Source organism: Chlorocebus sabaeus, chromosome 3 (genome assembly GCF_047675955.1).
Source record: "Chlorocebus sabaeus isolate Y175 chromosome 3, mChlSab1.0.hap1, whole genome shotgun sequence".
Taxonomy (NCBI): Eukaryota; Metazoa; Chordata; class Mammalia; order Primates; family Cercopithecidae; genus Chlorocebus; species Chlorocebus sabaeus.
Genome location: NC_132906.1, coordinates 17,572,571 through 17,600,532, shown reverse-complemented (window position 1 = coordinate 17,600,532; position 27,962 = coordinate 17,572,571). Strand labels below are relative to the sequence as shown.

Here is a 27,962-nt window from a genome sequence, read left to right as displayed (position 1 = left end):
GCCTATGTTCCCACACCAGGACCCCACCTCTGGCTTTCAGGAAAGAGGGGCCCAAGCTGGCGGCGCAGTGTTGAGTTTACTTGGGCGCGACTGGCTTTATAGTAGGTCCCCATGAGCTGGTGGGGGCTGTAGGGGTAACCAGGCAGGGCGCCTGGCGCTGCTGGGGCTGCGTTTTTCCGGAGTCCCCCTATGCGAGGCCGTGCCCCTCTTCGCCCGGCTCCCGGTGCTCTCCAGCCGCCGGCCCGCTCCCGGAAGCCGCAGCAGCTGGTAACAAAGAGCCTGCCGGCCCGCCTGCTGCCGGGGCCGAGGTACCCAGGAGTCGAGCGCAGCGGCTGGGGATGAGCGCGAGCCGGACCATGCGTCCGGGTTCGCGGCGGTGAGGGTCGCGGCCGGCGGCCGAGGCGCAGGTGCGGGTCGAGAGACCGGCGCCTCCCTCCCCGCCGCCCGTGGACTCCGAGTGCAGGTGTTTCTGCTCTGCCGGCCGCTCCACCTGGGCAAGCGGCTTCAAGAGCTACCTGTGGCTGCACCTGGCCCTCAGCTGCAGGGAAACGGCACTCAGCCCCGCCGCGGAGCCCGGGTTTTTCTGCAGAACTCAGGGGACCTGGCTCTTGCCCGAGGTGCCCTGAAGCATTGTGTGAATAAGCTGGGGAAGCCTGACTGGAGTGTTTTTTCTTTTTAATAAAAAAAGTTTTTCTGAATCTCAGTTTTTAGAATTTTTTTTTTGCGAAGTTTGCAATACTCTCTACCTCTTCGCATCCTCTCTTGCTCGTGGAGTCTTTTTCCTCCTCAGCTATAAATATTTTTACTATCGGCAGAGCTGACCAGGGATGAACGTCTTGTAATTGCAAGTATAACTGTTAAAACCACGTCGGGGTAGTAGTCAAGATGGATAAAAAGTCCTTTGAAATGGTGCTGGATGAAATTAGAAAGGTAATTACACTCGATTCCAGGAATTATTTTATGAGATGAATTCTCGTGGTTTAGACTCTTTGAGGTACTGTGTGCAGATTGTGGAGAATGAGGATCCTAGGATTGCCAAATTGGTTTGAATTCTCACGTGTAATGGAGGAGTTTGTATCTTGATACGTTTCCAATACAGATAGAAATTAAGTTACATTAACGCCGAATTTAAGACTCAGCGCGGTGTCGTGGGAATGATATTCAGACAGCCCTCCGTTCCAAAGCCTGCTTTACAAATCCTTAATAGCTCTGTACTTTGGGGCAAGTGGCTTAGTATTTTTTTTATTGCCTCATCTTTAAGTAACACAAGAGTGACTGGAAACTAGAGGTAATACGCAGAAAGTTTCTTTTATGGTAGTTATTATGATGGGGTTTTCAAATCTAAGCATAAGGTAGAGTGTATTTGTTGCGTTGGCCATGCAAAATTCGTGTCCTGATGTTAAGTGTGGCATTAAGTTTAGAGTCACGTTCTTAGGAACTGGCCGTCAATAACTTGAGGTTCAAAATGTTTTCTCCTGCTTTCCAAGTTTTTGCTGCTTTTTGAGGCTGTTGTGTGGATCCCATCTCCCAGAGTGAACCAGACAGCAACAATTCTGGAAGGTAGTCTTGAGCCTAACAATATCTCAAGCACAAAAATACCGAAAATTTACTTATTTTAAAATGTAAGGACTTGGTGTACCATTGTTACATCAACACACGGTGCTTTCCTTCGGCCTTCCGGGCAATTCTTCTTCCTCACCTGCATACCTTTAGGACCCTTGAGTGAAACGGAAGAAATTGTCCCCATGTGCTCTGGTGCTTATTTCAGTTTACGAAGGTGTTATTGTCTCTGGTCTTGCACTTTTACTTTGGTTTTATACAGCTTTTTTCTTTTTTCAAATGGTCGTGTTTTAGTTTTCATATTTGTTAATACTGAACGTTCTTTTTTGAACAAGTTCTGCTTTTGCAAATCCAATGTGTCCAATTAATTTTTGAAATAAAATGTTGGTTTGCTAACTATATGCCTAGGAATTTGTCAGAATTTGTTCATGAACTGATTTTTAATTACTTTTCATGAGAAAATAATTGGTGAGTCCAAGTAGACCAGCAGATTTTTACTTTTGGAAGATATAGGGTCTCAGTGTGCATATTCCTAGTGTCATAAAAATGTCACAGTAAATTCTAAAGAGGGGAACAGGGAAATTTTCCAGATATGAAAGTCCTGTTCACATGAGATGGCAACTTAAGTCTATATTTCTGGTCAGCAGTTAAAACATATCTTCTGCTGGCTTTGCCGAATGATTAGATACATGAGCATTGTCATGGTCTATTAAAATGGAATAAACTATTGGCATATCTAAATATGAGCATTACTATTGATTTTTTTAAAAATTACTCTTTGTAAATGTAAGTCAGTTTAAACCAGGTCATCTCTTGAGTATCACAGTGAGTTTATATAATAGATAATACTGGTTGTCATTACTGTCATTTGCAACTAGTGGCATTTAAGAAGCCACTAGCTAGAAGAACTGGGAAAGGGAGTAGAAAGGGGGAAAAAGCAATGCTTGATTGATTACTCAAAAAGGAGGGAGTAATAGCTATTAATTAGTGAGCACTTACTTTGTGAGCCTGTTTTTAAGCACTTCTCCAGTCATGATTTGTTTTGATTCTCCTTACAGCCCACGAGGTGTAGGCACTGTACTTCTTACTTAAAGCTGGCGGCCTACTCTCTGTGAGATTAACTAGTCAGCTCAAGACTCCCCAGGTGGGAAGTTGGGGGCAGTGGGCCGTATTCAAACTATGCTTGCAGAGCACCATGCTGTCCTGCCTAGGGTTACAGCTGGGCCTCTGAGGCATTGATGGAAGAATTGAGATATGGCTTGGCATCAGTACAATCCAAGACTTTGTTCAGAAACTTGTATTTGACTGTGTCCGATTATTATATTGATAGTAAAACTCCTAGGAGTACATTATTTAGAATGCCTTTTTCTCCCTTTTCAGTGAATACTGAACTACTGAGCACCCAGGATACTTCAGTTGACTGGTCATAATACTTTTTCCTAGCAGAATGATATATGTGAAAAAGATGATTATAATTATTTTGTAGTACAAGCAAAGGGATTAGTTCATTTTTAATGATTAGTGGCTACCGACTTAAGATAGCTGTTTCCATCTCTAAGATGAGCAAATAGCTGCAAGGGGAGCCTATGTGATTTAGTGAGCTGTAGATAGTGCTGCATCAAAGCCACCAACTTCTCCGTCACCCACTGACAGATTCCATAAAGGAAAGGAACCATCACTTATTGATTACCTATTACGTGTCACATCTAATGTCCGCTATTATAGTTTTCATAGTAACTCTTTGGGGTTAGTGAATGGTGTTCCCTGTATGAGTGAGGAAACTCAAAGGGAATTCAAATACCTCTCAAAGTCTACACTGCCAGTTTAGTGGCGGGCACAGACAACGAATTCAGGGCTTCTTGCATTCTTATATCCCTATAGAAATAGTGAGAGCCTCAAGTAGACCTTGTCTTATTCTTGCTTCCTGTCACTTAGCACATAGCTATTCAATAATTGATGAGTAACAACCTCTGATATGTTTAATCTTAAAAATGACAATGTGATTGGATTTGGAATGTTTTGAAACTCTTTAATTACGTATTTAGGAATTCTAAATGTAACGCGTACTAATGTTGAATCATGTCTATTACAATTGTATTCCCTTTCCTTGTAGAAGCGGGTAGGGAAGCCCAGCAGATCTTCCTGCTTGCCCAGTGTGTCCCTCACAGTAGGGAACCTGGAAAGGTGGAAGGAAGGGCCTCTCACCACAGTGACCTTAGTTCCTCTGCATGACAGGGCTGAAGTAGACCTGTCCCTGTTGAGTTGCTTAGGCAGTTTTGATAGATGCTTATTACTGTGCTGTTTACATATATTAATGCTGTTTCACTGTGTGTGTGTGTTTTTTTTTTAGGCTGTTTTGACAGAATACAAATTAAAAGCAATTGAATATGTGCATGGATACTTTTCTAGTGAACAGGTATTCCTCATTATTTGTTTAAACAAAGCCGCCTTTTTATACCAATGTTCTGGTTAATGTCTGTCTGCTGGCCAAATTCAGAATTGCTTTTACCTTTTTGCTGTATTTATTCAGGAACTCGAGAAGCTCTCAGTTTTGGCAGAAAACTTCGCAGAATTTATAATTCAGGGACTAAGCACCTGTCCACTTTCACCCCAATTCCTATTTTAAAATGATTTTAAATATAGGGTCTTAAAGCAATTCAAAGCGTTTATGGTTCTGGGCACAATATCAAAGGTTTAGAAAGTTGTAATGGTAAATTTACCCAAATTTTTATAGTTATATGTAAGACAATTACAAAATTCATCATGTACTATAAAAGAAAATGTGAACAAATAATGAAATGTTTTTGTATGAAGCCACTAGATAAAAATTTCAACAGTAAGAAAAATACACAGTGTTATTAATAAGTAGTTGCTGTAACTGCCGGAATATTAACATTTTAAGCATGATGGTTTAGTGAAAACTTCATTCCACCTTAGGGGCAGTTTGCTAATTAAAATAAATGTGTGTCACACACACAAGGGGGCATGTTTCTGAGGGATAGTTGGAAAATTCCTGATAGAGAAATCAGACATAAATATTAATAAGAATGTCTGGAGAACACCTCAGGGAAAGGATGGACAATAAATTATATATTGAGTTAATAAATGCTCCAATTGAGTTAGTAAATGGTCCAACTTTTCATTGCTTTCTCAAGAACTTCAAAACTTGAAAGCATGAATGACCTTAAGCCTATAGAAGTTCTGCCCACTAAATTCTCAAAAGCTACTTTATGATTTGCATTTGTTGTCCTTATGTCAGTTTTTCAGCTTTCCCATTGCTTTACAAAGTTACTTTATGCTCTTAAAAATTTAAATGTTTTGGCCAGGCATGGTGGCTCTCACCTGTAGTCCCAGCACTTTGGGAGGCCGATGCAGGTGGATCACTTAAAGTCAGGAGTTCAAGACCAGACTGGCCAACATGGTGAAACCCCATCTCTACAAAAATACAAAAATGAGCCAGGCATGATGACTGGTGCCTGTAATCGAGATCACTTGAACCCAGGAGGCGGAGCTTGCAGTGTGCCAAAATCGCACCATTGCACTCCAGCCTAGGTGACAGAGCAAAACTCTGTCTCAAAAAAAAAAAATTTAAATGTTTTAAAAAGATTTATAATTTCTTACAGGTAATAGCATTTTTTTCTTGGGTATATGTGATGTACCACCCTGAGTGATGTTTCCACTTTGCTAGTCATTACAGAGTTTATTAAGCCTACTTTCTAAATGAACTTATTGTATTAAAGATTTTTCTTTGTATCTTAGATATGGTGGCTTGTAAAATTTTATGGTTGGTAAAATATAGCATTTATTAGATATTAAGAACATTATTCCCATCAAAGTTTTAAGGACATACACTTTTATCAAATTAACTGGAAAGTATACGTAATACTTATTTGCTATATATGTATCTCTTTATAAGGAGTAAAAAAATTTTTTTTTTAAAGCATATTTTCAGGAACTGTCTTCTTGTATCGCTTTTTTCCCCCTTTGGAGCATTCTTTGGAGGCAGTGAAACAGGGTGGTGATGATCATGCTGAGACCTCAGTGTCCTGATCTTTATGCTCTGTGCTCACCTCTTATTGGCTATCTCATAATGCTTCCCTCATTTGTTTGAAGTTCCTAGGTGGTAGTGGGAGCTGGTCTGAGCTGCAGTCTGAGCTCTCAAATGATGTATCATTTAGGGGCTGCTGGAGTAATTCATGTTGACTCTTGACATTTTTAAGGGACTAGATTTACGATTTGAGTTTATGCCCTCCAGATTCAAGTTAAAAGACCTACTAGGACTAAAGTTAGTGGACCTACACTAAAACATACCACTGTGCCCTTGTGAGTGTTCTTCTCCCATCACATTGAAAAGTTTTCCATTCACAGTCCATCTTTATATTCCTAAGCCGACATTTGATCTCCATCTAGTACTTTTGAACCATCCTTTTCTTATTAGGATACTTTGTTTTTTCTGTATTGTATATTTTTCTTTCTTCCTAGACCAGTGCCGTCTGGTAGAACTTTTTGTGATGGTAGAAATGTTCTCTCCTGCAGTGTGCATTATTGTAGTTTTCAGCCTCACGTAGCTCTTGAGCACTTGAAATGTGGCTTGTGTCACTAAGGAACTGAGCTTTTAAATTTTATTTGATTGTAAGTGATTTAAGGTTACGTAACTGCATGTCGCTATTCTGTTAGCACAGTTTTCAGACTTTATTGCCACCTGTATCACCTGGGCCTGGGCTGCACACGTTGAATTATAATGTCAAGTACTGAAATAAATCTTATAGAAATGTTTGCAAACATGCTGTCATTAGAGCTGTTAGTTCTTTGTTTTCAGGTGGTTGATTTGCTGAGATATTTTTCCTGGGCCGAGCCCCAGTTGAAGGCAATGAAAGCATTACAGCATGTAAGTAACTTATTTTTTCCTTTAGAACGTAGAATTTAAGTATTTTTAATTCCCCCAGTTGTCTATAGTTTATTTCAGTTGTAGTTTATTTGCATTAGAAAAGCAAACTCTAAGCATTATTGTACTTTGATTCAAAATAGCTGTGTTAAAAAATTAACTTTTTCCAAACTGTACATTTGAATTGTATGCCACTGTATCCTAATTGGCAAGTTAGAGGAAAACTTCACCGGCAAGCAAAATATGGGATTTGAATTCTTAATGATTTTTTGCATTTCTGTTTTTTTAATATCCATCTTCACCATCTTTCTATTTAGTCTTAGAAAAGTTAGCACTGTCCAAGTAAATTTTCAGTGATGATGGAAATTTTTATATCAGCACTGTCCATTATGGTAGCCACTTGAATGTGCCTCATCTGAGGAACTATATTTAATTTTATTTAATTGTAATTAGTTCAAATAGGTACATGTGCTTAGTGGCTACTATATTGGATAGCACAGCTCTAGAACCTAGGTCAGCAGGAGTATCTAGATCACACAGGAGTATCTGCCTGTGTAGGAAGATTTTTGAAGCAATATCAGGCCTGGGTATCTTCAGTGAAATCAATTTACGGATCCTTGACTTTCTAAACTGATGAGCCTAGGAAAGTATCTGGGTCTGTTAGTGCTACTTTCTGACCTCCTCTTTAATATTTGCTTTTTTACTGCTTTACTAAAGAAAGAGTTACTGCTCCTGTTCTCTGGGGGTGAAGATGTTTCTCCAGGTTCCAAAAGGACAGTGCTTTGCTCTTGAGAGGGAGAGCAAAGCAAAGAGGCTCTCTAAGAAATACTGATAAGGGGCTCAGGGTAGTGGCCAAGCCTGTAATCCCAGCACTTTGGGAGGCTGAGGGAGGAGGATCGCTTGAGGCCAGGAGTTCTAGACCAGCCTGGGCAACGTAGCAAGACCCTTTCTCTACAAAAATATAAAAACTTTAAATTAGCTGGGTGTGGTGGTGTGCTCCTGTAGTCCTAATTACCCAGGAGGCTGAGGCAGGGGAATATTGATGAGGGCTTTGCTTTATTTTATCAGGATAACAAACTCATGACAAAACTCTGAGGCCTGCTTGCCTGTCTCCCTGCCTTAGACTTAAAATTCAGAGGTGAGAAGGGTATCACAGGGACAACTCAATACACTTACTTGAATTAAATTAAGTCTGACCTTTTCTAACAAAGTCAGTCTGATTTGATTGTTTTCTCACTGAAGACTTATTTCACCAATTAGTTTACATGATAAATATTTCCATAAATTAAATGAGCTAAATTAGTAGTTTCAAAGTTCTTACAGATACATAAATGTGTTTAAGAAAATCGACCTTTTATGAGTATTTAAACTTCTGATAAAATTGTTAGGTATGAATTTAAAAATATGCAAAGGGGCATATAGTTTTATCAATTCTTCTGGTAGTGCATAAATAATAGTATGTGAAAACCACTGTTCCAAATTTTAGGAACTCTTGGATATTGATTCTAGCCAGTCTTCTTATGTTGATGTTGCTTTTAATTTTCCTTCACTGTTAACATAAAAATCCAAATTGGCCAAATCTTCTGGATGTTCTTCAAAAATAAAGGTACCCTAGTCAAATAATCATGTTAACTTTCCACACAATCTTTTTGCATCACAATGCACATTAAATTAAAATAAGACTTAAAGTTCTGCAGTACAGAAACCTGTTTAACCCTACCTTACCAGCTTTCCCCCTACCTTATGTGGCTAGTGTAACCTTTTTCTGTAATATGTTTAACACCATGGAAGCACTGATCTGTGGCATACTTAGCCCCCTGAGGAGCACAATAATGTTTTTCTAACCTTTGAACAATTTAATCTCCCATATGTATGAGTATAACCTTTTTATATAACCTTTCTGAGGAAAGTAATACTTCTGATTTTTTAATTCTGTAAGTGAACACGTCGTGAAATGTGGATTAAAAAAGAGCTTGTAGGAGAACTTAGATCTTCATTAGATCTTCAGCTGAAATGGTTACATTGATAGAACATAGTATAATTCATTTATTTTTAGAACTTTCTTTTGAGTAAGTGGTTTTCACCTAAAATGTGATATATTTTATCTAAAATGTTTATATTAAGAGCATTTAACTATACTTCCAGAAAAAGGTAATTTCTAGCATGAAAATTTCACATGTTAAAAATAAAATTATTTTTTATATTAACAGAAAATGGTGGCTGTCCAGCCGACAGAAGTGGTCAATATACTCAACTGTTTCACTTTCAGTAAAGACAAACTAGTTGCTCTTGAACTGTTAGCCTCGTAAGTATTTCTTTTTCTTTTTACTTCATTGAGAAAAAATGTGGGAGCCTTTTAAGTGTCTAAGTAGTGTGTGTTACTGTGTCAAAATTCTAATAGTAAAAGGAACTCTAACAAAATACAGTCAAAAGCATAGGGATACAGTCTGATTTCTTCATGAGAAAAAGTATCTAGTGTACTTATTACACCTATGGTTATAACTTATAAAGGGGCTTAACAAGATTGTTTAATTTGATTTTTTGTATTTCAGTTATTTGCTTTGCCTTCCTACTCTGAAAAGACAGGAATTTAAGAATTAGAGATTCTTTCACTTACTGCCACAATAATTTTTTTTTTTTTTTTGGCAAAGTGCTTATGTTTTCTGAGCCTTATTTGCCTCACTTGTAAAAATAAGACTCTTCCCCACTTAATAGGGTAATGAGCTCTAAATATCGGAAAGTCTGAAAGCACCTACCACAGCATTTGACAGATGACCGTAATGAATGTAAGCTCAAAAAGACAAGGAAAGAACCTACTACTTTGCGTAACTGAAGAGTGTATAAGTTATTTATTTGTAACACATACATTTTTAAGTCTTTTTTATATTCATAGGTGTCCATAAAAGCACAAAATTAAAATAAAGCACAAAATAGAACTTTATACATTTAGCATAAAATGACTTTTATGCATTTTACACATGGGTGGGTTCTCTTGCCATAGCTCTAACTGTCACTGAAGAGAGTATATTTTGAAAAATCTCAAAATAGTGATTTTTATTTACAGTATTACTGTTTTACTTTTCAGTAATCAGATAAACCTCAGTTGTTATATTTATATATAAACATGTTATTTAAATTGAGCTATTAAAAGTAAATAGTCACACTTTTCTCCCTATGTCACGGGGAAAGCTTACTCAGATATGTGTGTGCGGTAAACAAAGATTGCTTACCTCTATGTATGGTCAGGTTTTTAAACAAAAAGCTAAATTGTGTTTTCTTGGTAGGAACATTATTGATGCACAGAATTCTCGTCCTATTGAAGATTTATTCAGGATAAATATGTCTGAGAAGAAACGGTGCAAGAGAATACTTGAACAGGTAGTTTTCTGAAGATTGCCTTGTACTTGGTATGCTGGTTTTTCTGAACGTTGAAGGCGGAAAAGCACCTTCTTCTTACTAACTTTGGTGAATAACTTGAATGCTGTTGTACAGTGGGTTAAAAATGAGCATCCCTGTGGTCTGTGGAGTGGAAATAGAGCTGGTTGACAGGGATACTCAAGGGGGAGGAGATGGCTTGAGAGTGAGAAGTTGGTTGGCCACTCAGCTTGAACCTCATGGAAATGTTTGCGTCTTGGTCTCTTGGTACCTTTGTCATGGCTTCAAGTTTTTCCTTTAAACTTTATTTAGGAACTTAACTTTTCAAATTTGCTTTGTTATCCAGTTTATTTTAAATCAGATTCATAAGAGATGAATATTAAAGCAAGTTTATTAGTTAAAACTCCAGTTTATTAGTTAAAAATCTATAAGAATTGGAGCAATAGTACTTGTCCAACCCTAGAAAACTTGATTTGTCATCTAAGGTAGTTACTTCTAAGGTGGGATTGTGATGGCTGGAAGCTGAATTAATTAATTATTATGAGCCTGGCAGTTCAGTTGTATTTAATACTCACAAACTCCTTTAAGTCCAGGGATGGTAGGGAAATTTGCCTTAGTCATACATTGTTGTAGAAGTGTTAAGATCTGAGCCATGTTTCTTTACTTCAGTAACTTCCTTATCAGTTTTCCTGACTAAAACCTTTAAGGCAACATGGGTATTACTGCTGTAGTTTTCTCTCTTAGGAAGTGTTCCGATCATGTCACTTTCCTTCTCAGAAATTTTCTGGGCCTGAGTGTTCTGTGGAATAGGCCCTCTGGTCAATGTAAGTTAGTACAGCTTTTCTACAAGGTAAACTTGAAGAACCTTTAAAGTATTTATACTTTTCGGCCCCAAATTTCTACTTCTAGGAATTTATCTGAAGGAAATGTTGAAATATACAAATTTGTATATAAGGGCATTCACCTCAGTATTCTTTATTATAGTGAAAAATTCAGATGGTTTCAGGGTTGGGGTATTTAGTAGGGGGGCTGAGTTATATAGCTGATATACATATATGTGTTGTGAATGGACTTATACAACCAATATATAATACATATAACATTGTACATACTTGGGAATATATATACACACACACATATATCTGGATATTTCTATAACAATACAGATACATTGGAATATGTGTTGCCTAATACAGTGTTTTTTCATTTATTAATATATATCGAGCACCAACTCAGTATGTGTGTGGCATCATTTAGAAGCTGAGGATGCAGTAATAAACAGACCTAAATCCCTTCCCTTACTATTTCTCATAAATACGTAACAGTATGTTGAACATTATTACTTGGTTTTTCAACGGTATTTAGCTCTTTGGACCACCCAATGTCATGTTATTTGTTTATGTTGTCCTCCACTGGGTTGTAAAGAGCAGGGACCATGTTTCTTTCATGTCTGTGTCCTCCTTTCCTCAAATGTCACATGACCTTGGCGTTTGTAGATTTAAACTGTTATTTCTTGATAGTTGAAGAAATGGGACAGATTAGATAATAAAGACTTTTTTACACCATTTACAAAATCTGTTGTGAAGACATTCTTTGGGTCTGTTAGTTGCAACATTATTATGTTACCATTTTAATTGTTCCATTTAAATAAAGTGATTTTACTTATTACTTTTGGTCACACTCACTACTGTAAGTGCTGAATGATGTATGAGCAGATTGCATGTAGTGCTGTTCCTTAACTCATTTTTTTTTTTTTAGCTGAGCTTCCCAATGTTCAGAATACTTGACTTTAAGAATTTTTTTTCTACCCCTCTTCTTTGTTATATTACAGGCTTTCAAGGGGGGCTGCAAAGCTCCTCATGCTATGATATCTTCTTGTGGAACGATCCCAGGAAATCCGTATCCCAAAGGAAGACCTAGCCGCATAAATGGAATTTTCCCAGTAAGCATACTTCTATAGCTATATATGAAACTTCTCATGGTTAAGTATGGAGTGTAGAATAAGTTAATGGTATTTAAAGGAAAGGACTTTTATGTCAGTAACTTAATTCCTAGGCTCACCACTGATTGAAAGTTCATGTCTAAACTTCATTAAAGTATTAAGGGTATTTATATAAAATCTATAGAACAAGACAAATAGAGGATGATTTTGTTTTATTTTTCAAAGTACTTTAGAAGCACTGATTTACATTTAGTAAAGGAACAGTTCTCAAATTCTCAGTATTGTTACAATCTCAGTTTCATTCAGTGAAGTGTGTTTGGGAAACTTTGCATGTAGTGGTTCCTTCCTGGAGAATCACACTGCATATAAAGGCTCTGAGAAGTATATAAAAAAGAAACTTGTTTTTATATCATCTAATGTTCCTTGAACCTCTTTGTAAAACAACTTTCTCAAAGAATGTTATATTTCTGTTGCGGCATAACCACCCCACAGCTTAGTGAATTAAAGTAATAAACGTTTGTCACCTCACATGGTTTTTGTGGGTCAGGAATATTGGAGCGCTTAGCTGGGTAGTTCTGGTTCAGGTCTTTTCATGAGGTTCCATTCTTCTGAAAGTTTGATTGGAGCCCAAGAATAGGGCCTCAAAGTGACTCGTTTACATGCTTGGCAAGGTCGTGTTGGTGGTTGGCAGGAGTCCTTTGTTGTCCACCACAAGGACTTTTTTGTAATGCTGCTTGAGTGTCCTCATGACATGGCAGCTGGCTTCTACCAGAGCACGTAATCCAAGCAAGAGAGGACAAATGGAAGCTGCCTGGAAGTCAGATGCCATCCTTTCTGCAGTATCCCGTGTGTTACACAGGTCAGCCCCGTTCATTCTGGGAGGGAATCTGCAAGGGCAGGTAGGAGATGAGGATCGGTCAGGAACATCTTGGGAGTTGGCTGCCACGCTAGTATATAGCATTTAGCCACACACACTGTTAGGGTGATGGCACACTACAATAATCTATCAACTTACTCTGATCTGTACATTTTAGCAGTCTTATATAAGGTCTCATTTACCCTTGACAGTATAAATAATCACACTTAATCTTTATAGAGAACACCATTTTTTCTTATCTACTTTCAACTGTAACATAGGTACTCTTATTCTTTGAGGATTATGCATACTGTGGCATTGGAAGTTCATTTCTGATTGCTCCTTTTTGTGAAGGAAAAAAATTAGAACATACTGTATTCCAAAAAAAAAGCAGTAATATAGTAAAACAATGCAGCATAACAACTATTTACATAGCATCCACATTGTGTTCAGTATTGTAAGTAATCTAGAGATTATCTAAAGTAGATGGGTGGATATGTTTAGGTTATTTGCAAATACTATGCCGTTTTATATAAGAGACTTGAGCATCCATGTATTTTGGTATCTATGGGGGAGGCCCTAGAACCAGTCCCTCTGGATACTTGATCTTTTCCTGTCATTCTGTGTTTTTCATGTTCACTTCTGAGTACCTTTGCATGTGATACGAGAGTTCCATAGCATAGGAGGACTGAGGACCTTATGAAGGTCATGCCGCCAGGCGGTGCAGAATTGAAATGAGAATGCAAGTCTTTACCCTCTTACCAAGTCCTTTTCTTCGGTGTAATCCAGTGAGGTTGGTTATTGTTATTGGTTTGAGGGGTTTTGTTTTTAATTTTGAATTATCTTTTTTTTTTTTTTTAAATAGGGAACTCCTTTGAAAAAAGATGGTGAAGAATGTACTAATGAAGGCAAAGGAATAGCTGCACGAATTCTTGGACCATCCAAACCAGTATGTTTAGAAAAGGATGAAACAAACCCAAACTCCTTCCTACTTAAAGTTTTCTTTTTACTCAAAGCATAAGTTTTATTTTTGTGTTGCAAAGTTTGAAGTATTCTAGAAATTGTAGGAGAGTGAGAGAGTGAATGGTTGAGGGAAATATAAATATTTAACAGTATTAAGAGCCCCTTTGAGGTTAAGCTTTTTATTTTAAAGTAAAATCAGTCAAATTGCTTTCAGTTTTTTTCTCGAGACGCATTCAGCTGCTCAGTTGCAGATATGGAGTGTGAAGAGTTTGTTTTAACTAAGTTTGTAGTTTAGCTGAATTAGTGTTAGTGAAACCACAGTGAAGCTAGGAGGTTGAAAGTATTTACAAGATGGTGATTATAATGATTGCACTGTAAACAGGACAGGAGAAGACAACCCCATGGGTTGAAGGATCTTTGGAGTTGAAGTACTAGAGGCCTGCATACAACCACCTTGCAAAACCTGCCCGTCCACATGACAAGAACTCCAGTAGAGTTGTTTATGGCAGAATAGTCACATCGTGGTTCTTGCACAAGACTTCAGATAGGGCCACAATTATGGGAGCTGGAAATAATCTGACTACCTTACCACCAGGAGATCTTTCCCCTGCCTTGCAGGCATGCACAGGCTCTCTCTGTAGGTAAAAAGTAGAGCATGTATTTAGCTTAGCTTCAGGTACTTCCCGTTTTCTAAAGACCAGTTCTTTGAATGCTTTTTGTTACTTAGATAAGCTCCATCAACTGTAAAATAAGTACTGGTGGATTTATGGATTTCAAAGGGCGGAACAACTAACATACTGAATTCCTGATTCCAGTCTGCATTCTACTAGAGTTGTCAGAATGCCAAATGCTAAAGCAAACAGTGCTTTTTTTTCTTCCAAAAGGAGAAAAGAGGGTGGGAATGAGAATGAATTCCTGTCACTTTAGGAGGATGTTGCCACTGGGAGTTCTTGCGTCATTTGAGATTGTAAAACCTAGAAGACTTCTTGTCTTTGTTATGTAGGAGGAAACAGGAATTCTTGGTTTAACTTAGTCTGGGCCTGGGAGGAGTTTGCTGTTTACGATGAGGTCTAACCCCTTATTGGAGATGATTTTTAAAAATAAACACCTTTGTGACCATCTTTGGCAAGATCTACGTTTGGAGTTTAATAGCAACCACATTTATTAAAGCAAAGAAATTTCCGTCATTTGTCGTCGCATGTAGTCCAGTAGTTGGTATGCTGGGACATTTTTAGCATATTGTGACTAAATATTTTGAAAGACAAGTTGCCAAGGAGACGGCTTACTTGGTTTTCTTCTAACTGCTGTGTTTTCCCCCATCTTTTAGCCTCCTTCAACATATAATCCACATAAACCTGTTCCTTACCCAATACCTCCATGCCGACCACATGCAACTATTGCACCAAGTAAGGAGTTCCCTTATTTTTTACTTGTTTTTCTTTTTTGCTGTTTGTTTATTAAATTGAAAGTAAGTGCTGGTCTATGTGCTTGGGAAATCTGTAGCACCTCTGATATGCTACTGTGAGCTTAATTATGCCCATAGTTAGCTAGTAGTGTCCTGGCCTCCAACACTAGCAGACAGTTTATTTAGGATATTTTCTTTATGATAAATTACAGATTATTGTTAGTCGTTCATTATTTATGGGTTTTCACTTTGGTAAATCATCTTGAATTCCTATTTTGGTAGTTGGTGTTCGGAGGCGTCATTAATGCATTTAACTTAAAAAAGTCAAGTATATGTGTTTGGCAAGAAAGACAAATAATTTAAGTATAGCAGGTTCTGCCTGCCGTGCCATTCACTGAGCTTATCCCTGCAATGAGCATGCGGTGGGAAATAGGAATCTCTGGTTGTTTCATTTGGTGTCAGTTTTCACTTAACTCTAGACCTAGACCTCTGTCTAAAATCAACTCTATTAAATAGGAGTTTTTATAATGAATAGCTGCATTAATATAGTTTGAACTCCTAGTCACAGAACAATACTAGTCACAGAACAGTGCTAACTTATATTTATTTCTGTTGTGTTTTTATTTTAGGTGCTTATAACCATGCAGGTCTGGTACCATTAGCCAGTGTCATAGCTCCAGGTACGCCCCCTCCACCTCCATATACTCCTAATCCTGTAGGAACAGGTAAAGTCATGTTATTTGGGAGTGTTTAAGTAACTTACTCATACACAAATGTATATTTGGAAGGGACAGTTGTTTGGCATGACGTAATATTCTGACAGAGGGAACATAAGCTCAAGAGTCTGAAGGATCTGGAAGTGAATCCTTGGTAATATTGGATAGTTTTCGTAGTCTTGATGGACTTCACTTTCTCTATTTGTAGTATAGGATAACATTTTAATAGCATTTATTCAGTAACATATTTAATGAATATTAGATGATTCTATCATGTGCTGTGTGCTGTGGATACAGAGGTGCACAAAGAGTCATGTTTGCAAAGAGTCTAGTGAAAAAATACAGATGAGGAAAGAGAAGGCCATTTCAATATATTCTACATTATTGGTTCTGAATTGCACATTTTTTATAGTTTAATTTCTCTGAAATTAGAATGTGATTTATAGCAAGTGGCATCTTAGATTCAAAGAGATAAGTTGGAATGATCAGTGCTGTGATAGGGTTAGAATGCTATAGAAACTCATAGGAGAGGCATCCAAACCAGCCCTACTAAGGTAAATGTGAGCTGCTTGCTTAATATACTGCTAAAGGTTGTTGACCTAATAATGAAGCTGCCATTTAATTGAATTAAGTTGAGGAGGAAATGGGTAAAAACAGACTGATAATCAAATATGAGGAATGACAAAGCAACAATGAGGTGGTTTCTCTGTAGTCAGGAACTACCTGGGGCACTTTAAAAATATATCCTTAGTTCCCCACTTGTAGAGATTCTATTCAGTGTATTGTGGTGGGGTTGCCTGGTATTTTTATTTTTTATTTTTAATGATCTGGTGCTTCTTTAAGCAAGTTTGGGAAATGCTAGAATTTGTGCACAGAGAACCCAAGAGAGATCAAAGTATCAACTTTTTTTTTAAGGATCTTTATTAAGTGCTAGATTGAAGAGAGCTGGAGGACTTTCTGCCTCCAAACTTTTATTAAGAATCTTTGGACACTAGGGTAGGCACCTTTCTGACTCAGCAAAGGAGTTGTCAGAAACTGAAATTGATAGATGAATATGTAGGGAGTTGACAGCGGGGTAGCAAAGAATACTCTGCGCAATGGCAGTGTATCACATGCAGATTAGAAGAGTAATTACTTGGGGAGGGGGTGAATTGGGCACCCCGTGCCTGGCAGAGGTAGGGCAGGAGCTGGAATTCAGCCCGCTGTAGCCTAAGTTCCACTGCCAGTTGGCATGATTGTCTCCCCATTCACTTTGCTAATGACATAAAGACTCCATTTGAGTGGCTTTGGGCCACCTATGTAAACACCAGCTAGTTATGGGAAAAAGAACTGTTTCTCATGAGTGGTAAAACTTTGACGTGCAATGGAGAAGTATCATTGACTTAATGAATGCCACCATTTGGGTAAATTACTCCTACCATGGAGAGGAAGAGGTCAAAAAAAGCAGTGAGAAAGGACTGAGAAAGGACTAAAACACTCCAACACTTGCCAGGCCAACCTTTTTCACTGGGTGTTTTGGTAGTATGGGATATGAAGAATAAATGGTTTCCCATATGTTGTCAAACTGTTCTCCAAAAACCCTATACCAGTTTATACCTGTCCATAAGAGTATGTGAGAATACAGTTTCTTCACACCCTTTCAACATGGAAGATTTTCAGTTTTTTAACTTGGCCAATCTGGTAGACTAATAGCTTACATTTTTGTTTGTGTTTTTTTAACAAAAAATTAATTTTTATTTATATCAGTTGTTGTTTTACTCATGAGTTTGTATCTTGCTTAGGAAATTCTTCCTCACCCCAACAATATGAAAATATCATGTATATTCTCTGATTAGTTTTATGGTGGTTCTTTTAAATGTATAGCTTTTAGTTCGACCACCCTTCATATTTTTATGTGTGTGTGGTAGGAATAGAGCTTAATTATTTTCTTGTCCTTCCTAGAGACTTTTATAGTCGCTCAATAGTATATAATTATTTTTCTTTTTTACTAGCCAGGAGTGGATTCTGTTGAGTACACTGATGAAAGTTGCAAAACATTTTTTCCAAAATTTATCATTTTATTTCTTGCCCTTTCTTGTGGTACCTTTTGCCCTTAGAGTTTTGAGTTTTACACTTTTGCCTAGACAAAAACAGGCTGTGAAAGCAAAACTGGAACCAAGGCACCTTGGTTAAGATCTTCTTATCCCAGGGTAGTTCGGATATTCTAGCTCTTAGAAGATACCTACTCCATCTGGAATTTCATTTCATATAGGGGATGAAATAGAAGTTCATCTTAATTTTTCCCCAAATAGTGACCAGTTGTGCCAGCACCATTGATTAATCTGTCTTCCCCACTAATTTGAAATACCACATTTATCTTAAGTTTCATACACACATAGGTATGAGGTCTTTATTAAAATTCCACTGTAGTTACTTTATTTTATGATTATATCATACTAATTTTACTAGCAGATCTGTAGTGTGTTCTAATGTTTCATAAGTCAGGCTCCCCCTTACTTATTTTTGTATTTTTCTTATCATTAGAAATCTTACATCTTAACCTTAAGATCATTTTCTGCAACTTAAAACAACTGTGTGTATGTGTGTGTGTGTGTGTGTGTACAGAGAAAGAGAGAGATATTGTGCAGTGGCACAATCTTGGCTCACCACAGTCTCCGCCTCCCAGGTTCAAGCAATTCTCCTGCCTCAGCCTCCTGAGTAGCTGGGATTACAGGCATGTGCCACCATGCCTGGCTAATTTTTTTTTTTTTTTTTTTTTTTTTTTTGTATTTTTAGTAGGGACGGGGTTTCTCCACGTTGGTCAGGCTGGTCTTGAACTCGTGACCTCAGTTGATCCGCCCACCTCAGCCTCTCAAAGTTCTGGGATTACAGGCATGAGCCACCACGCCCAGCCTCTCCTTTCTAAAATCAATTTGTGTGTTTTGTTGGGATACTAGACATTTTTGCTTCTGATACCTAATTTCTTTAAAATTGCCTTTGATCATGACTTGTTACTGTTTCTTCTGTTTGTTTTATTCCTTGTCTTGATATGCCTGTTCTAATTTTCTTTTGGTAGAAAATGACTTTAAGAAATTTTTTCAGAAAGGACACATGTATAGAGTTGTGGATGGAAAATTCAATTCCAGATAATTTTCTTTATTGGGAACTTGGTCTTTTTCTGTAAGCTTACAAAGAATTTTTTTTATCTTTGGATTTCAGAAATTTTACCAGTATGTTTAGGTGTGTATCTTGTCATTCATCTTTTCTGGCACTATGTAAGTTCTTTTGATGTGAAAACTGAAGTCTTTAAAGCTTAGGAAAACTTTGTTTTTATTCCTTTAATTGTTGCATTTTCCTCTGCTCTTTTCCCCCTCCTCCTGCTACTCTTATTTTACATTTTCTGTATTTGCCTTCTAAGCCTATTACCTATTCGTTTATGACATTTTTTCCATTAAAATTTTTTTTTTGGCATTCTAAGTGATACTTGTTTCTTATTTCCAACCATTATTTAACTTTTAGTCATTTTATTTCTAATCTTTATTATTCTTCCCATTTATTAATTTGGAATCAGATTTTTATATGTAAAAGGCTTCTCTGCTAATTTCCCAGTAGTAGTAGCGTGTATGTGTGTGTGTGTGTGTGTGTGTCAGGTTTTAAAAGTCCTTTTTCTTTAATTAAATCTCCATTGTTCTGGTGGTTATTTGTTGTCAGCTCAGTCAAGCTCAGGAATTCCTTAAACAAGCTGTGATTTTACTTTGCTCATTATACCAGGACATGGAGGTTTCCTATACACTGTATGCTTGTCACAGTATTGGTTTCTTGGGCAGTTTTTGTCAAGCCAGAAGATGGTACATTTTTCTCCCTTTGTATCCTTGGCTAATGGGCTGTTTGGATAGATCGTTTCCCTTGAGGGGTGTGCTTTAGGTTGTCAGTCTCACAGGCTTCAAGTCAGCCTCAACTAGGCTAGTTCCCCATGGCAGTTCCTAATATAGGGCCTTTCCCAGAGCTGAGTACAGCAAATGGGCAGGACAGTTTCTTTCTGTTGGCTTGGGCAATCCACAGTGAATGGCAGTGAATTCTACACTCATTCATCCAGCTGCCACCTTTCACTTCTCAGCCTTCCCACTCCTGTAGGCACTGGTACTCAGAGGATCTGTCTGTCAGCTCAGCCAATGATAGTGGTCCTCGCTGCACTACAGCTGCAGGGTACACTTTCTCCTGGGTGGCACCCTTAGGCCAGCATCTTTCCAGAAAGTGTTTTTGAACACTGAGTGTATATGTAAAATTAACAGTGTGTATTTAAAACTTGACAAGCTAAGGTGGAGATGCTAGGGGAGGAAAGAGCAGTTGCTCAGTTGCTGGTAATCCTCTTACTCTTCAGATAGAGTAGTAAAGTATTAGTAGTAATAATAGTAGAGTTACTACTATTTTTATTTCCTTTCTTTTTCCGTATGTATACATTTTTTTCCTAACACGGTATACATATATTTATATCCTGTGTTTTTCTTTTTATCCAAATATCTGTTTATTATGGTGGCAAATATTTGATTAAAGTTTAAAATGAACTTTTATTTATTTTTATATAGAGAATGAAGACCTTTCCAATCAGTCAAAACCTATACAGAATCAAAGTAAGTACCAAATTTGGTCCAGAGATAACGGATATCTGTCATGGTTTGCTCTGTTATTCACTGAGAATAATTTGAGTATATTTGGAATTGTTATGTTTTAGGGAAAGTTTCTGGTTAAGAAATATAATTCATACTTGTTAAAAGTGGTTTACTAGTGTTACATGTTATATACATAACATGAAATGCATGTATTAACTGGATTTAAAATTAATCTTAGGACTTTCATACAATTTGCAAAACTTGTAGTGTAATATAAGTACTACGTAGCATTGCATTCACATTCACTTTACATTCTGTGATACTGGAAACCTTATTTGTGTTTTGATATAAACACATGGGATGATAAAAATCCTTTTTGACAAATGCTAGTTAGATTCTACTTTGAGTTCATTATTTCAATAAGTATTATTAAGCATATCTTAATATAGAAAAGAACAAGGGGCACCAAAGCAGAAAATGGAATTGAAAAATGAAAATGAAGTGTGTCCTACACAGTGCCTCCAGATGGCAGCAATGCTGCCATGTATTTTTTCCCCTAGGTGAGGATCCGTGTGGTCAGGCAGGAGAGACTTTCTTGTATGAGACAAAAACTGACATCAGTTCTTGTGCAGCAAAGTATCACAATCGCCTGACCATTGTAGTACATAGTTAGGAGTCTCAGTGGGAGAATTCCATTCCCTGAGAACAGTGCCTAGCAGGTGCTTCTCAGCTGTGGTTTCTAAAGGAGGTCCCAGAGTGGGGTGTAAAGAACACTAAGTGAAATGTCAGGACATCCAGTTTCTTATCCTGCCTCTGCCACCACCTAGTTTCGTGACCTTGAACGGGAAATTTAACTCCTTTGAAAAGGAGATTGAGGAAACTTGCAGCAGTTATGTTCAACTTTATTATTTTATGTTCAATTGTTTTTGAAGGGAGTAATCAGGTTAGTTGTTGTAAGTACCATTGGCAGGAATAGCATATTTTGTTTTCCTATATTGTATGATGTTAGCATGATTAAGATTTTATTTTTTCCTTTTGGAACTGTATTAAGAAACAGAAATTGGCCAGGCCCTGTGGCTCACGCCTGTAATCCTAGCACTTTGGGAGGCCGAGGTGGGTGGATCACAAGATCAGGAGATCGAGACCATGCTGGCTAACACAGTGAAACCCCGTCTCTACTAAAAATACAAAAAATTAGCCAGGTGTGGTGGCGGGCTCTCATAGTCCCAGCTACTTGGGAGGCTGAGGCAGGAGAATGGCGTGAACCTGGGAGGTGGAGCTTGCAGTGAGCCGAGATCGCACCACTGCTCTCCGGCCTGGGTGAACAGAGCAAGACTCTGTCTCAAAAAAAAAAAAAAAAAGAAACTAAGACAAACTAGTATACCAGTTAAAGATGTGGGTCTGAAAGACCCAGGCTCAAGTCTTGGCTCCACCATGTAGTATCTGCATGATCTTTTATCCGGTTGCTTAGTCATAGCAAGCTTCAGATTGCCCATCTATAAAATGAGGGTGTTAGTTTCTATCTCAGAGAGTTATTGTGAGGACAAGTGAAATGATGGGCCTAACTTAGCACAGGACTTGACAGATCGTGTTTTATGGTTAATAACCAAATTAGATGATTGGAAAGTGCTGTTTGTTATGGTATGTGGTTGGGATTTTTTAATTTTTTGTTCCTTTCATTTTTACCTGCAAGTGCTATGATTAATAATGCATAGCTTTTGCTTTTATTAAATAAAAAGATATCCAACAGAGGCAGCTATAAAGAATACTCTAGGATAGCTTGGTTTTGCCTTCAGATTTGTCATTAGCTACATGGTCTTCAGCATATAGTTTAATAAATAAGATAGTGAATTCTCAAATGGTACCCAACACCTACAGACTTAAATACCTTTTTGGTACATTTTTTACAAACATAAGATTAGGATTATATTCCTTATGCTTCTAGTTCTTAGAAATTAAGTACAAAAAAGGTACAAATCCATTTTTATAGGTACTGTAAGTTTAAAATGATAACTAGTCTTATTTTATTGCAACCAAATCACTGCTTACAACCATTAATATGGTGAAGACTTAAGAACTTTGGAGTTTCAGTTTATATACTTAAATATGACTGTTTGTCAATTTTCCAATCATATTTTTTTTCTAAGACAACTACAAAATTTGTTCAGCCCAATGTGACGCCCCTTGGCCTTCACGTAGTGCAAATGAATTGTGTGTGTGTCGTTTACTTCCATTTTCTTCCTAATGTCCCTTCCCATCTATGAGTAGCATAGTGTACTCGTTGACATAAGCTTGCTTATGTCAAAAGACTCTTAATTATACATAAATTTTAAAATGTGTTAATCCGTGAAAATATTTCTCAGTTGGTTATCACTGCAACAGGAACATTCTCTGTTTACAACTGAAACAGAATTTGATGTGGGTACAGTATCAGATAATGGTTGTCTTCAGGACATTAGCTACCTAAGTCATGGTTTCCTTTGACACCAAGATTATCACAGGTGGGGATAGCCATTGAATACTTTCAGAGGGGAGCCCACATCATCCCCCAAAATGCTTATTATTTTAGAGTTTATCAGAATAAAAATACTAGAGCAAACTAGAAATAGTGTTGGAAATAGTCCTTGAGTGGGTTTGGGAACTGTAGTTTGGGGGAATTATGTTATATCCAGCTCAGCAGACACTCATTAAGTATGCAGGTGCTGTGTTCTGTGCTAGGTAATAGGACTATAAAGATGAATTAGACATAGCTTTTGCCCCTAAAAGAGTTGCCAGGTAAAGGTTGGGGTTTAATGTAGTGCAGAGTGGTCAGTATGAGTAACTGTTTGGGGGTTGGGCGGGACAACACTACAGATTAACAATCTGGAATATTAAATTCAACTCACAAAATGGCAACAGACAGTACTGGAGAGATGGGCATGAATCCTGGAAAGCCTTGTATGGCCCTGCAAGGGAAGCCATGTTCTGAAAGCTCCTATGAGGGGGACTGACTTGTGGTTATTACTCTAGATAAGTAGATTGAGTTAGAGGTAAAGTCAGTGCAGCAGCACTAATCACAATGAAAGGAAATGCTTTAATTTTTAAAAAGTGGAAAAATATGAAAGGACACTTTGTAAGCTTCTCAAAACTTCCTGTGATTTGGAGAGCTATTTTGAGCAGAGTCTAGACAACAACTGAATCTGGCTCCAGAGTAAAGATCTGAGAAATGGAACCCAGCAATTTAGACATTACAAGAACCTATTATACCTGTCATTTTTTATTTGGTATTTGTTAAATATTACAAAGATGATTATGCTTTTTAATTTAAAATTTGACGTTTCAGCATGATGATACATTCTTGCCTTTTTTCCCCCTTCCATATAGCATTTTCCACCCCAGCAAGTCAACTCTTTTCTCCTCATGGTTCTAATCCTTCAACACCTGCTGCAACTCCTGTTCCTACTGCATCCCCAGTCAAGGCAATCAATCATCCATCAGCATCAGCAGCTGCCACCGTTTCTGGAATGAACCTGCCGAATACTGTCCTTCCTGTGTTCCCAGGGCAGGTCTCGTCAGCCGTTCACACACCTCAGCCATCAACGCCAAACCCAACAGTTATCAGAACCCCTTCATTGCCCACTGCACTTGTTACATCCATCCACAGTACAACCACCACTCCTGTTCCTTCCATTTTTTCTGGCCTAGTGTCACTGCCAGGTCCTTCTGCCACTCCTACGCCAGGACCTACACCACGGTCCACTCTTGGTTCCAGTGAAACATTTGCTTCTACTACTGCCCCTTTCACTAGCCTCCCCTTTTCCATCAGCTCTACTGCTGCTTCTACCAGCAACCCAAATTCTGCTTCATTGTCATCAGTTTTTGCAGGGCTCCCTTTGCCCTTCCCACCAACATCCCAAGGCCTATCCAACCCAACTCCTGTCATTGCTGGTGGCTCTACTCCCAGCGTTGCCGGTCCACTTGGTGTGAACAGTCCTCTTCTGTCTGCGTTAAAAGGCTTTCTGACATCCAGTGACACCAGTTTAATCAGCTCCTCTGCTTTATCCTCTGCTGTCACAAGTGGGCTTGCTTCACTGTCTTCTCTTACTCTTCAGAACGCTGACTCTTCTGCTTCAGCCCCTAGTAAGTGCTATGCCCCATCGGCCATCCCTCCCCCACAGAGGACTTCCACTCCAGGGTTGGCCCTGTTCCCAGGCCTGCCGTCTCCCGTGGCTAACTCAACTTCCACTCCCCTGACTTTGCCTGTACAGTCTCCTTTAGCCACCGTTGCATCAGCTTCCACATCAGCGCCAGTTAGCTGTGGCCCCTCAGCCCCCCTTTTGCATGGCCCCCACCCCGGTACCTCAGATCTGCATATTTCATCTACCCCTGCTGTAACAACTCTTCCTGTTATGATCAAAACTGAGCCCACGAGTCCTACTCCCTCGGCCTTCAAAGGCCCATCTCATTCTGGGAATCCCTCTCATGGCACTTTAGGTTTGTCAGGGACATTGGGCCGTGCATATACTTCAACATCCGTGCCCATCAGTTTATCTACTTGCCTTAATCCTGCATTGTCGGGTCTCTCCAGCTTGAGTACTCATTTAAATGGTTCAAATACCCTTTCTTCTATTTCCCTTCCACCACGTGGTTCCTCCACTCCCATCGCACCAGTATTCACTGCTCTTCCTCCTTTTACTTCTTTGACCAACAATTTTCCTTTAACTGGCAACCCATCTCTTAATCCATCAGTATCTCTCCCAGGGTCATTAATAGCCACCTCATCTACTGCTGCCACCTCCACATCTCTCCCTCATCCCAGCTCGACGGCAGCTGTTCTCTCAGGGCTTTCTGCTTCCGCACCAGTCTCAGCAGCACCTTTCCCCCTCAACCTGTCTACTGCTGTTCCGTCACTTTTCTCAGTTACTCAAGGACCTCTGTCATCTTCAAATCCCTCCTACCCAGGCTTTTCTGTCTCTAATACCCCAAGCGTTACCCCTGCTCTTCCCTCATTCCCGGGGCTGCAGGCACCATCTACAGTCGCAGCTGTCACACCACTACCTGTGGCTGCTACAGCCCCATCCCCGGCTCCAGTCCTCCCAGGATTCGCCTCAGCATTCAGTTCCAATTTCAACTCCGCTCTTGTTGCACAAGCCGGGTATGTGGATAGTTTGGAAATAGGATAAAATTATTCTTTACCTAACTTGTAGTTCACATTTCATTTCAAGTCATCCAAATGAATGTCAAAATCTAAACGATGTTTTCCTGGGCGGAAACTTTAGCACTCAAAAAAATGTTTTATGAGCCACGTTAAGATAAATATATAAAATATTAATGCCTGTTGACATAGTTTTTGGATTTGTATTTGGTAGTTTTATTAGACAGCAGAAAGGATTATATGCAAAACAGACTTACTGAATTTCGAATAATGTACTTCACAGAAAGTAAGTTTCCTATCGGTGAATGGCTGATTTTTATGGTCCTTCCAACAGAGGAATAATGTTTTTGTTTTGTTTTTAACATTTTAAGATTGTATTTGACAAATATGGAAGCAGTAGCTTTTATGTCTTGTCTGCAGTTAACTTGTTTTTCTGTCAATTGTTTTAGTTTATCATCTGGACTTCAAGCTGCAGGCAGTTCTGTTTTTCCAGGCCTTTTGTCCCTCCCGGGTATCCCTGGGTTTTCTCAGAATCCTTCACAATCATCCTTGCAAGAATTACAGCATAATGCGGCCGCACAGTCAGCATTGTTACAGCAGGTAAGCAGCAATGGCTGGCATAAATCACATGGCAACATGTATAACTCACTTCTGTAGTGAGAATGTTGCAGTATCATTTGCGATATCCCAACATTGGCCAAAAAATGGCTCTTAGGAGAATGCATGGAGATGTGATGATTAGTTCTCCCCAAATTTGCAAATTATGCTTGTCTTCTTTCAGGAGAGTTACAAAGGCGGTAGGATATAGACATCTGTATGAATTGTTTTTCCTTCCTGCTTATAGATTTTACTTGATAAAATTTAAGAATCTATTCATGACAGTTAAATGTTAACTTGTCTTCTATAATTTAAGCTAAATAATTGACCATTAAGCACATTATCTGTAGAAAACCTATTGACTTTTGAGAGAATATTAAATATTTTAATGACGATTCTATGCATCTCCTTCACCTGAAGAAATTGAACATTTTCTTAAAAATTATAGGTGACTGAGCAGACTTGATTGTGCCTCCGAGTTTTGTCTTTCTTTCCTATTCTGAATATCTCTGTGTGGCATGGGTAGAAGCAAGCGGAGGCTTGAATGAACTTGGCACTCTGCTAAACCACATGCTCTTCTTTCCATCAGGTCCATTCAGCTTCGGCTCTGGAAAGCTATCCAGCTCAGCCTGATGGGTTTCCTAGTTATCCTTCGGCGCCAGGAACACCATTTTCTTTGCAACCAAGCCTGTCCCAAAGTGGGTGGCAGTGAATACTTTTAACTTTTATTCTCCTTCAGAGCAACATCAGAATTGCCTAAGAACTGCAATGAACAATCTGACAAATGTGAAGCTGGCCAAAAGTCAGAAAATGAGAATGAGGATAATCCTGGAGAAATTATGACAACAATTTGAAAATTGTGGTTGCATTTTAAAAAATGGTTTTAAGTATGAACACTCCCCTATGTAAATATGCTGACAATAAATTGTATGGAGAATGGTATTTAAAAAGTGTTTGGAGACTTTTCACCTGTCCTATAAAATTTTGGATTGTGTATGTGATCTACATAGAAAAAGTATTAAAGAGTAGATTGAACTCTTTATAGCCGAATACAGCCTTAAATATGCTTGTATAGCATCCACTGGCAGAAGTAATAGTTGTGCCTCAGACTTAGGGGTTGCATGTGGCCCTGGGGGAGTTACTACCCTTGGTATGCATGAGCGGTTCCTATTAGCATCAGTGGGAACTCAGAGTACTCTATATGTATCCACAAAAGGGAACTTGAGACCCACAGTTATTCTTAATTTCTGATATTAACAACCATACATACTGCTGAATTTAACTCAATATATTCAGGTAAGTGGAAGTGGTGCTTAATGTAGTCTTCAGAATGACTTTCAGGTGTTTTCAACTAAAAGTATATATCCAGAACTACATCCTTATAAGAAATACAAGTAAGACTTAGGATAATTTGCCTTCAAAACAGTTCTCCTAATCTCAGCAGTATCCAATGAGTGAAGAACACTTGACTGACTCTTGGGCCACCTCTATTACTTACTGCACTATGGAAGCTCCTGGTGAATGTTTACAATTATGGGATGTAGTATTTCTATTTGTACTTTAAGTCAAATGCTTATATGAAATATGTGACAACAAATAGAGAAGACTGGCTCTGTTAGTAATTATGCAGTATGTACTCTAAGGATTGTGGTAGTTTAACGAGCGAATGTCATTAATTTTGGAGTAAACACTGCCACATGTGGGGAGTTAGGGGAGTAAGGAGAGTGAATTCCAAACCTGTGATTAAAAGTGTAAACTATAGACTCTACTGTAGTACATTTCAGGATCTAGAAGTTTTACTTTTATAAAGATGGTGTCTGGAAGATGTTGCTAATGTATTTTACTTCAACATAGGGAACAAACTTTTTAAGTATATTAATAAACCTGTATGGTTAGTTTTTAACAATTTTTTAAAATAAACTTTATGGATATGACAAATA

General features: G+C 38.3%; 1 protein-coding gene across 3 annotated transcripts; it reads left to right on the top strand.

Moving 5' to 3' along the window:
• The first annotated feature begins 28 nt into the window (after nt 1–28).
• Nucleotides 29–27,962, top strand: PROSER1 (proline and serine rich 1). Of its 3 annotated transcripts, none has more exons than XM_007960200.3 (13): nt 29–930; nt 3,911–3,976; nt 6,380–6,448; nt 8,656–8,750; nt 9,730–9,823; nt 11,652–11,762; nt 13,484–13,567; nt 14,909–14,987; nt 15,616–15,666; nt 20,268–20,312; nt 23,655–25,425; nt 25,875–26,025; nt 26,612–27,962. In XM_007960200.3, exons 1-13 carry the CDS (start codon nt 886–888, stop codon nt 26,732–26,734), a joined length of 2,784 nt encoding a protein of 927 aa, XP_007958391.3. In that variant the 5' UTR covers nt 29–885; the 3' UTR covers nt 26,735–27,962. The 3 variants fall into 3 exon arrangements, with proteins under 3 accessions (XP_007958391.3, XP_072869647.1, XP_007958393.3); XM_073013546.1 differs by having other exon boundaries at nt 15,616–15,711; XM_007960202.3 differs by lacking the exons at nt 29–930; nt 3,911–3,976; nt 6,380–6,448 and adding an exon at nt 7,562–7,583 and having other exon boundaries at nt 15,616–15,711.